This window comes from Haplochromis burtoni, unplaced genomic scaffold (assembly GCF_018398535.1).
Source record: "Haplochromis burtoni strain Fernald_Lab_line unplaced genomic scaffold, NCSU_Asbu1 Contig_64, whole genome shotgun sequence".
NCBI classification, from domain to species: Eukaryota; Metazoa; Chordata; class Actinopteri; order Cichliformes; family Cichlidae; genus Haplochromis; species Haplochromis burtoni.
The window spans coordinates 2,138,266-2,150,305 of record NW_024582425.1 but is presented as its reverse complement, the minus strand read 5'-3'; the positions used below and the strand labels follow the sequence as shown (position 1 = coordinate 2,150,305).

General features: G+C 41.8%; 1 protein-coding gene across 1 annotated transcript in view; it reads left to right on the top strand.

The window, feature by feature from the left end:
• znf385d (zinc finger protein 385D) overlaps window positions 1-8,130 on the top strand; it is a 98,697-nt gene extending 90,567 nt beyond the window's left edge. The window contains exon 8 of the mRNA XM_005923728.3: window positions 3,652-8,130. Coding sequence (XP_005923790.1) covers window positions 3,652-3,903 — 252 coding nt within the window. The 3' untranslated portion in view covers window positions 3,904-8,130. The remainder of the gene's footprint in view (window positions 1-3,651) is intronic.
• The last annotated feature ends 3,910 nt before the right edge of the window (window positions 8,131-12,040 follow it).

The following is a 12,040-nucleotide window of genomic DNA, read 5'->3' as shown; positions in this document are numbered from 1 at the left end:
TATATATATATACACATGATAGCTGCATATTAAAGGTGTGGAAGCTACACAGTGCGTTCAGGTCTGACGCACTCCTTTAGCCCAATGACAAAGGTGTCAAAACACTTCATCTAGTTTTTCACAAGATTAAAGTGAAATAAAGGTTATTGACTGAATGTTCTCTGCAACAAATAATAGACTAATTGATTTTTCTAATCTGTGCTCTTGTGGCTGCGACTTCAGCAGCATAGAACAGACGTGGCAGCAGATTGGGAATTTTCTGCATCACCAACCGAATGCATGCAAATTCCAGACAGTTTGTGCTGCTCAGATTTTACTGCATGGCTTTATTTAGCAGTGTTACTAACGGCAGCCCATCAAGCTCCCTGTAAAATAAAAAAAAACAACATATCGCACAAAACTATGAGCAGAACCCGCTCTTGACCATGTCACATGCTTAACATAGGTCACCATGGCGACCTAGCCAGGCAAATAAATAAAGCTGTTATCGTGAAATCTCTGGCTTTGGGCTCAGCACACCTTACTACCCCATTAATCTCCAACTAACCCCTCGGGGTATGTTGATCCTGCTTTGTTAGAAAGGCCATCGGTATCAACACAACAGGCAAAGTGACTCCCAGCTAATGGGCTCCTGGAAGACCGACTCATCAACCCACGAGCAGCACTTTGTAGATCCTTTGTCTTTCTCTCCTTTTCTAACCTCTTCCAGGTGCTGCAGCTTCTTGTTGTCGTACTTTGTTTTTGTGGGAAAGAACAGAAAACAAACCAACACTCAGAATTTCTTTGTTTGTCAGCACAAAATCCTGCGCATCTCTACTAAAGTGTTTTTTGATTAAGCATGCTCAGTCCACTCGACGGTTCCTGTTTCAGTAAAATGTCAGCTCTCATAACAGGATCACCCCTTATCCAGCTTTTATTAAAAACCTGTGACAGTGTGCGATGCCAGTTAATTTGAAAACTTGATATTTTATTGACAAAAATGGCACGGCTGAAGGCTTTTCTGAGCCAGCGTGCTGGAGGTGGAAGGCAGGCTCGCGTTGAACGCTGTTTAGACTTGATTGTAAATGTCAGTTTTAACTTATTTGGAGTGCCCCAGACTGTGGTCTTCAGCATCACAGCAGTTCATATTAGAGTCAGGCAAGCTGACAAACCGCAGAATAAGAGAAATGCACTGAAAAGAAAACTTTCAAATACTTTCTTGAGGTCATTGTTTAACTTTCTGGCATTTTGTAGAAAACTCGATCTCTCTCGCACTCCCAGCGAGTTGAGACAACTGCTAAAGGATTTTTGAGTGTCATATGACACATGATTAGCAGCATGCAATAATGAGCCCTATGGAATCAAAGTGGGGAAGATAAAGGACAGCCGAACTTTTCATCTTACAAAAGAGGCACCAGAAAAGCGCATTCATCACACCCACTGTTTGCTGAGACGAAGCATGGGGGTTACCAGTGTGGGGGAAATGACTTTTTCTGAAACCCATCATTGACTGAGTTAACGGAGAGGAGCTTCTCTGATGAGCACAGAGCAAAGAATGCATCCCACAGGGCTTCGGTGCCTGAATCAGTGATTGATAATCCATGACAAGTGCTGCCATACTGGTGCCATGAGAATACTGATACAGAAGATTAAGCCAGATAACTTTGGTGACCTTTAAACCCTTTTTTTAGGCTTTTCTTGGAGGTCAGGCACTGTTTGTGTCCCTGTCACATCATGAGTTTTATATTCTGTCTTTAATTCCATTTTTTAGTCATTTTCCTTCTCTGTTAAAACTGTGAGAGTATATTATTAAAGCAGTTATCTCATTTTTGGACATAATCTCGATTATACGAAACACTGCCACTGAATTATTCTCCTTATTAGGTCTGCAGAACTGGTTAGTAAGTTGAATAGGTTGAGTTGATGATAACACGGCTCAACAATATTGGACATACTCTCATCTCAGCTGTGGCAAATGCCAAAACTGTTTCAATTAGCAGCTGATTTCTGACACCTGTTTGATGCCCCATTGAAGTCTCTTGCCTCATCTCACAGCCTTAGCAATGCTGTCAGTTTTCTGCTTATATGCATTTTATTTACTACAGTTAAGTTTATCCCAGTTTAGAGTTTGAGTATGTTGCAGACACCACAGCACATCATCTGCCTCTGTCTCACCCACTCTGCTTGTTCTCCATCGCTGTAGCTCCATGACCCTTCCTTGCTCCATAATTAATGTCCTTTGCCCAACATACTTGCTCTCCCTGCTCAGTATCTGCTCAGACCATCTCAGCTTTGCCTCTCTAACTTTAAATCCAAACCGCTCGACCTGAGCTGCCCCTCTGATACTCTCATTTCTGAAAATCCTGTCTCTCCTTGTCGTTCAAACTAGAATCTTAGCATCTTCAACTCCAGCTACTTCAGCTCTGCCTCCTGGCAGCAGAGCAGCGGATTTTACAAAGGAAGATAAAACTGGAATATTAGAAAAATATATAGAGCTTAAACACAGGATACAGACTGGAAGTAGCACAGCGGCTGTAGAGAGAACAGCGGTGTGAGCGTGTGAGAGGAAAAGCACTGCACATTTAGTTTATTTAGCCTATTGCTGTATGAATGTGTGAGACCTTTAAACAGTTTGGTCAGTGATACTGGAGGAGCTCTATTAGCTTAATAACGTTTACCCCATTCTAAGCCACAAAAGAAATCCAGCATAAATGCAGAATGTGGAAGTTATCAATATCACAACTCTATCATTAAACTTTGGGAGAATCTGATGAATTAATATTGAATATTTCATTATATAATTAGACTTTAGTCAATGTGCAAATTCAGGAGGTCCAAATAGATGTCCGGCTTTAGGATCACGTTCATGCTTATCCAACAAAAAATAGTTCCCAGCCAACAGAGGAAAAAATATCAAGGAATAAATTTTTACTTTTTTTCATCTGGGAAAAAAAACGTCCACTATCCATGCAGAGATCTGAGAATTGATGCTATTTTCTGGAGAACTGATTAGTCAATAGGTCATGATTTCATATCTATTGATCACTAATCTGGAATGTGACTTGGGGCTGGAACCCCCTTCTATTACAGGAAATCCCACGTTAACCCTGAAGTTACCTGGAGAAGATAAAATCCTGTTTCATAATAAAGGCCTCTGGTCTCACAACCAACCTGTAAACAAAAACAGAAACTTAAGCAGGAAAAAGTAAATTTAATATGTTCAGTGAGCAAATACAAAGAGTTTCTGATGTGGTATGCAGGACCTATTTTAATTATCCAGCAGTTGAATAAAATGTTTGAACGTTGTAAAATGTGGGTCCAAGCAGACCGAGCAGGATTGGTAGTTTGCCTAATTTACAAACAGCAAAACTTGTCTTGATTTTAGCAGTTTAATTTAGATTTATGCTTCTGTCCTGGACACCTATTTGCTCTAACTTTAGATCACGTTCAATAACCAAAAGCCATCTTGTTTTTTTAAAATGAAAGAATATTACATTCTTGTATCGCTGTGAAAACGTAACATACTAGGAATTGTATCCTGCCTGGTTTAGAGTATACGTTTACTTTGTGTGACAGCTTTGCAGAGATGTCTTGATTGTACCGTTCCCTTGCTCTCTCTAGCCTGTGCACATATAAGGCTGTATTAACTGTTTTTTCCCCTGTCTCCACCAGATAAAATTGATTTTGGGGAAGGAGCGCCAGTGTCACCCTCTGACCACACAGATCATACCTGCTCACCTGGCGGCAGTGGCAGCAGCTGCCGCAGCCATCGGCAACTCTTTCACGCACCGCACGAACAGCGCCACTAATCACACCCCGACCCCTGCGCTCTTTCAGACACAAACCCTGCCTGCTGCACTGCTCCGCCCAGCTCCCGGGCCTGTCAGGACCTCCCATCCACAAGTCCTATTTGCCCCTTATTGACCCGTTCGACCCAGCTGGAGCTACTCTGCCTCTGCTCAAGGAACTGACCATACGGGTCACCCAGACCAGACCAGGAGTGCTTTCGGCAAACGTACTCCTTCTATGCATCCAGAATACTGAACATCATCGTGTCATTATCGGACCTGTACTGTTTCTCACCTCTCCACATGTGGATTAACCTCCATTCAGAGCATCGGGTGCTTTCTCATGCTGGATTTATTTCTCTAATCTCACTGGACTTTACATGCTTTCTGTGCCATCCTGCTGCCCATGGCTCATGCCTAGACCCCGGACTTGAACCTACATTGTACCGCAATAATATATAAGACTAACCCCGTGAACTATGCAGTGTCATTATTTCATGAAGCGAGGCGCCGTTTGAGCTAAAATATGGTGGGGATATGCTTTCTGTAAAGATGCAGCGTGGCACTTAGATCACTGCTTTGGTGGAGGATTACTGTCACTCATAATTTAAAAGGTTGTTACAAATTGTAGGAGTGAGCAAAGCCCTCCTCTGTTCCTGTATGCACTTTAAGCCCCTCCTCCGTTGATGTCTACATTAGATGGTTAGACTATGTTAGATGGTTAGTATATGTTGTACTGTGTGTTTTTTGTATCCGTTCTTGCATAAGTGTGTGTGTGTGTGTGCACGCGCGCACGCGCGTGTGTGTGTGTTTGTGTGTGTGTGTGTGTGAGAGAGAGAGAGAGAGAGAGAGAGAAAGCTTTCCATCCACCATAAGCCATCCCAGTCGATATCCAGCACACGTTGTCACTGACCATGTCTCGGGCCAGAGGGACCACAAAGGCTTGTCTGTGTTAACTGTCAATGTGTAAAAGGTGAACAGTTTAAAATAAAAGAGCCCTAATTTGTTAATGCTGGTGGCCATGACCAATTCATTGGATAAAATCACAGTTACAGTCATGGTATTCATATGAGCTTACAACATTGAGTTACATCAGCAAGTTCTGAATAATTCTTAACAATATTTGATCAACCAGTGTACAGCTGTGTAATTTCAATAATATTCATCCAGTTTTCAAACATTTCTAAAGAACACCACCAAAGTGAAAAGAAGATTATTTCCATGTGCAATAATTTATATGTGCTGCTATGGCTCTGTTCTGAGACCTTCCAGGCCTTCCACACGCATACGAGCATAATGGGATTCTCACATGGAAAGTGTCACGAGCATTTAATTCATTTTTAATAAAAAGCAGGCGGGTGAGATGGGTGGTGCTAGAGCCAGCGGGCGTGGTCCTGAAAGAGACTTGCTGTGTCGAGAACACGCCCACCCACGTTGAAGATCAAGAATACTGGATATTCGAGTTGGAGATCATGCTAAACTTCAAGGTGACAAAATGGGGAAAATGTAATTCTGGCTCTGGCAGAACAGCCACTGCCGTATAGTGCACATATTAAAATTTACAGGGACATAAAGAGGTTATTTATGATGGTGTTGGAGAAACCGGAAAAACAGCGAACAGTTTTCAAGGAACAAAGTAGGAAATGCAACTATTTCATGTTGTCAAACTCAACAGTGATGCTAAGTTGGTTCCATCTTGCAGCTGACTGATGCTTGCGAGAAAAATGGTGTCAAGCAGTCTGGCTGCAGTGGAATTCTATGTGAAAAGTGTGCGAGGCTTGGAGAGCATAGAAGATCCAAACACATCATGAAGAAGATGAGCAGGATTGCAAAGTGACTTTCAGATGCCGCAGCAACTGTAGGCCGGGTAAAACAGCTTAAATAGTATGCTTTGAATTAAATTTACCAACAAAAAATATTCTACCTGAGCCTTGAGCTGATGTGGGTTGGAAATAAATGTCATCACCTATCTGTTGGGATTTTGGGCTAAGCTTCACTTTGTGGCTTTTTTAAACTAATTCTACGCTTTATTTTAATCTATTCTGAGCAAAAGTCAAGTTCAGAACACACGATCTAGAGACAGCAAAAATGAGTAAATGGAAATCCCAAATCACTGTACCTAAAAAACAAACACCACATATATACTCTGGTGCAATGAAGGATATTCACTCTATTATTGTTTAGTTTTTGCAAGGTTTGGATACACAGAGCGACAGTAGTGCACATGCATACACAGTCAGAATACAAAAATCTAACTGAAAACGTAGAATTGAAATTCATCGCAGAGCACCATCCCCACAAAAAACAAATATGTTTCTGAAGAATGTTTGCTCATCTTATTTGTATCATAGAGTGTTACTGCAGACATATATCTATAATCCTGAGGGTAAATATGCTACCGGCACATTTGCATTCTGCTGAAATATCAGAAATATAATGTTGCTTTTTTCCAGGGTTAGCGAGCACAGTTGATTTATTTTTAAGTGACATGAAACTTATTAATTCAGTGCAAAAATTTGCCCAAACAGGCTGCTATGGTGTGACTGACAGATGATTAATTGGACTAGTAATACAGCAAAGCTCATGATCTTGATAATTAGCTGAATGTAGTTATGTAAAGTCCAGCCAGTCAGGCACAGAGTCATTTCTTGTCATTTAAAATGGAAAACTTTAAAACTTTGAAACTGTAGTCCAGATAAAATGCTAATGAAACATTGGTGAGTTTAGGACGTGTTAAGCAAAGTATCCACTTTGCAATTTCTTGGTTAGTCCAGAGGTGCCCAAGGATCTTGGTGATGCTGTTGGCTGCGATCATACTGTGAATGAGGGTAAAAATGATCACTGTCTGGAGTTAAAGGGAGCAATTAATGAATTAATAACAAATAAATCAAATCAGGCAGTTTAATACATAACGATACAAACTGAGTTCCTTTTGTATGTGCTTCTACCCACACGTCCTTCTAAGTGATCTCATAGAGCTCAGAAAGTAAATTCATCTCATGGTCCCACCTGCAAGCTATACACACATCTGTTTTTTTCCTCTCATGCCTGATCTGTGTCCATTCAGTTGTCAATAAAGTTGTGCTCACTTCAGCATCTAGGTAGAGCACAGGAGCAAAAGCACAAAGTAATTTAACACGCAACTTTTCTCTCCGTAAGTATCGCCAAGCATATATTGCACAGCTCTGCATATGTTTTGCTAAAATGATCTGGTTATTTCACACATACACAGCAAACTGAATGATAATAATTTCATGCTATGTGAGAATAAGCCGTGTTCAGACACATATGTATGTGTTCTATGCACTGTGAAAAATCACACTCAGGGATCAAACCACAAACCGTCCAATTAGCACACAACCTGCTCGACCGTCTGAGCCATCACTGCTTGGTGTCGCTCATACCGGGTTAGTTCAAGGGCGGCAGACGTCAGTTTGAATTTAAACTGATGATGCTCACAAGAAGTACTTGCCAATCGGAAAGTAGCCACGATAGCTCATGCAACATCTGCTTATATATCGTGAAATGTATTTGGCTAAATCCACAAAGAGAACTAAACCTCAGAGCCAGCAGCCAATCTATGGGATCAGCACAGGTCAGCTGACTACAGCCTGTTCAGAGTCTGGGTGAATTGGAGCTCACAAGTTTGGTAGTTTTGAAATGACTCATTTTTTTCCTCACTGAAAACTGAACCGCTACCAGGATCTTATGGTTCCTCCACCTGCCAGAGCCCATTTTGAGCCCATGTCATTTGTAATGGTCTTGAGAACAAACAGCCCAAAACAACACCAAACAGACTGGATGTTTAAAAAAAAAAAAAGTTGAGTTGTAGCAGCAGGAGCTATGTTCGTATGATGTCATTGTAGTCTAGCATTCAGTAGAAATGATCATTGTACAGCCTACATGTACAAGTTTATTAGACCTATGCCACACAGAGCTCGCAGTAAACTAAACAAAATTCTGAAGTCTTACTGTGTGTAGACACCTTAAGGGACTATTGTCAGCCATGAATAATTAGACATTTGGTACTCTCTAACCATTAGTGGCAGCAGGGCGGCAAATGTGGGAATGAGTCAAAATAAACTCGAGTGTGCGTGCTTATGGTAATGAAGGAATATGTCAGCCAGTGCAATGCTGTGGCTTACTGAGCTAAATCTCTCCGTTTGGACAAGACTTCTCCATCTTTATTCTCTAAGACGTTCTTAAAAGCCACAGTAACTGGCCATTAACATTTTTCTGCCAACATTAATCCGGTTCTGTCAAAATAAACAAGACAAATACATTTTACAGCGTGATTAAAAACGAATGCATCCTTTAATAAAAACTCATATACGTGGCAGACAAGCATTAACAAGTGAGCGTGCAGAATTCACAGACAGCGTGGCATGCATGCACACACACCATAAATACACCAATGAGGTCTGACATCTCAAAGCCCCGATGGCTTTCTTCCATCCAAGAAACAAAATCACTGGCCAAAGCAGGGCTGAGAGCTTTAACATTTTGGAGAGACTGCAACTCACGACAACACCATAACTCTTGCACTAGGTATTAAAGTCAGTTGTTCAGTGTGTGAACTTTTCCATAGAACCATAAGCTCATTCGTTCACCCCTCGTTTGTAGCACATCTAGCCCCAAACTCCCTGACGCATGAAAACTGGCTCTCTACCCAGACGAGGGAGCTTCTTTTCACCAAAGCTCTGCTCGCCCTCCAAAACCAATACAGCAGGCCGCCTGAGGACCAGGCCGCTGCTCTGTGAGTTGAATCTCTGGCCACCGTCTCGCTTGCATTTAATCTCACTGGAGCGATGATCACAAACATCTGTAAGTGGGATGCTCAGCTTTTCTATCTGCTGTTCAAGAGAGCTATCAGCAGAAAACAGCGCCTGGCTCCTTCTCTGTCAGCGGGGAAAATGCTGCGAACAGCTGGACGTCCAACCAAGCGAGCACTGGAATGTAGATTAGGTCTGAGTGCGACTCAGAAAAGAGAAAATCTGCTCTAGCTGATGACCAGATTGAAACCAAGTGAACCTTATCTAAGGCTTGTTTCAAGACAATGAATTCAATAATGAGCAACAAACAGTGACATGAAATGAATTTTTAATAATTCACTGCACACTCTATAATTAGCATGAAAATGGTAAAACAACATCGTCGGTATTTGTTTTTATCTAAGCTCTCGGCATCTATTTATTTTCATTTCTCATCAGGCTGAGGAAGTGAACCCAGCAACGGGATTGTTTTTATTTGTTGTTCAATGTCAGAAAAGAAAATGAGGACTAAGTAATCAACCAGTTTCTCCAGTTTTCTTACCTTTAAATTTTCTATAAAATATTATCTTTAATAAAACAATACATTACCAATAATTCCATTTTTACCAAACATTACATTTAATGTATCCCAAATGATCCTTTCTACACTAATTATTGCAGGAGACGTGTTTTATTTACTTTTGCACTTAATTTATAGTCGGCAAATTTAAACAGACCAAATTATTGAAAATAAAAGAAGCCACAAGATCAGCAACCACTTTGTTGGGTACACCTTAGGTACATGCCTTCAGAATTGCCTCAATTCTTCATGGTGTTTTTCAGCAACGAGGCGCTGGAGACATTCCTCAGAGATTTAAATCCATGTTCAAGAAACCCGTTTGATGATCTGAGCTCTGTGACATGGTGCATTATCCTGCTGAAAGCAACCATCAGAAGATGGGTGCACTGTGGTCATAAAGGGATCTGCATGGTCACCAAGCCATCGTGGCATTAAACAACGTTCAGCTAGAAATAAGGAGCCCAAAGTGTGCCATTCTTGGGATGGGTCCATACTTTAATGGTATTTGTCCAAACTCTGAATGTTTCAGTGGAAAAGGTCAAAGTCTTACATTGTCCAACTTTGATGAATCTGTGTGAACTGTAGCATCAGTTTGCTGTTCTTAGCTGACAGGAGGAGCACCTGGTGTGGTCTTTTGTAGCTCATCTGCCTCAAGATTCACCGTGTTGTTCATTCAGAGATGCTGTTCTGCATACCTTGACTATAAAAAGTGGTTCCTTGAGTTTCTATTGCCTTCCTATCAGCTCGACACAGTCTGGCCATTCTCCTCTGACCTCTGGCACCAATAAGGCATTTTTACCCAGAGAACTGCTGCTCACTGGATATTTTCTCCATTTCGGACCTTTCTCTGCAAACCCCAGTAATGGCTGTGTGGGAAAATCCCAGCAGTTCAGCACTTTCTGAAATGCTCAGACCAGCCCATCTGGCACCATCAGTCATGCCACGTTCTAAGTCACTTAAATCACTTTTCTTCCCCATTCTGCTTCTTAGTTTGAATTTCATCCTGCATATTTACATGCACTGCGTTACTAGATTAACAGATATTTAAGTAAATAAGCAGATGAACAAATGTACCTAATAAAGTGGCAGGTGACCCAACTTGTATTTTGAGCCTAAAGCCAGTTTTGAATGTCACAAAGTCTCTCTATTAACCTAGTCTAATCATCAGTGTAACCCATGCTGAACACCTAACCTGCTGTTTGAGTTTAAAATCAGCACCAGCGTTTCATTAATACTCGTCCTGTTAATATGCTTTAAGAGTGGCCCCTATATAGAGTGGGATAGATTGTTAGCAGCTGCACTAACTTATGAGAAAACCAGCTGACCCACAGATAACACTCTGGTTCTAGTCCTGGCCAACATTCAGGAGAACACCTGACTTTAAGGGGAAACAGTTGCCTTGATACTGGAAAGCAGAACAGTTCACGTCACTGTCCCACTTCCAAAAAGAACAAAACGCACAGTCCAAGGCAAGGATCAGCTATGCAACAGGTCAGCTATGTTCTATAACACGCTGACACCTGCAACAGGGAACAGCAGTTGTTTTCCCAGACCCCATTCGGAGTAGGCCGCCAATCCCACCTTTAGGCGGCAGCATGGGCCCTGGCCTGTGCAGAAAGACAGGGAAATGTAGCAGCAGTGTTTGAAGTGTGAAATATAAGTAGAGTAAAGTATAAGTACAATTAAATGCACATGCCTTCAATTAATTGCCCCTTTGGGATAAATAAAGTCTTTCTGATTCTGATTCAACCCAACCAATCACAGCCATATTAGTGCCAATGTCCCACAGCAAACACATGGGAGTCAACTGCAGGTGATACCAGTCTGCCATGTTACACACAGATTGGTGACTTCAGCACAACAGCACAAACGGTTGCTGCAGGAATTCACATGTGTTGAGTAACTATGCAGAAAATGCATGTATTGTTTAGATTTCTATGCTTCATCCTGATAACAATACAACGCTTTTACTGCAGCAAACAGAACAGGGGGCAGAAAATTGATTTCACTTTAATTTTACTTTATTTTCTGGGTGCTCTTCACTTTGGGACAATGCCAGACTTAAATGAGCTTCTGGAGTAACATATTCAAATGTATCAAGTTTAAAGTCTCAGAGCTTTTAACGTGGCAGCTTTAGAACAGCAGCACTGAGCATGCACTCAGGGGGGAAGTATGAATAAATATTGCTTTCTTGCCTTATTTGTGAAATGTTATTATTGTTTTGGATTTTTCATAGTGTGACGTGTTCCTCTCAGCTGAAGCACAGGGCGCACTGTGCGTCGCTACATGTGATCGCAAACAGAGCCTGGAACAGACAGCCTGGGTTAGCAACGACCACAAACTATGATATCCATTACTTCTGATTTTAGGTTGTATTAAGCCAGCTAACACAAGGAAACCCTGCCTGTGAACTTGCCCCTCAGGGCTTGTGCTGCACAGTCTGAGCTTTGTTTGGAGCATTAACAATGAGGACATCTTTTTTCTCTTCTACACACAAAAATGTCAAGAAAAAAAAATGCTACAAAAACAGCAAAGTGAATGGGATTAAATTTAAGCAACACTGCAATAAGTCACCAAATAGAAAGAAACACAAACTGTTATATTCCTCTGAGCTGCTGCTGCTGATTTTTGTGTGTCAGTTCACTACTGGGGAGAAATAAAATGGTAATTTGCTCTGATTATCTGACTGTAATAATATCACTCCATCCATCCATCCATCCATCTTCATCCGTTTTATCCGGGGCTGGGTCGCGGGGGCAGCAGCCTAAGCAGAGAGCCCCAGACCTCCCTCTCCCCAGCCACCTCCTTCAGCTTATCCGGGGGAACACCAAGGCGTTCCCAGACCAGCCAAGAGATATAATCTCTCCAGCGTGTCCTGGGTCTGCCCCGGGGCCTCCTCCCGGTGGGACATGCCCGGAACACCAACCCCAGGAGGCGCCCAG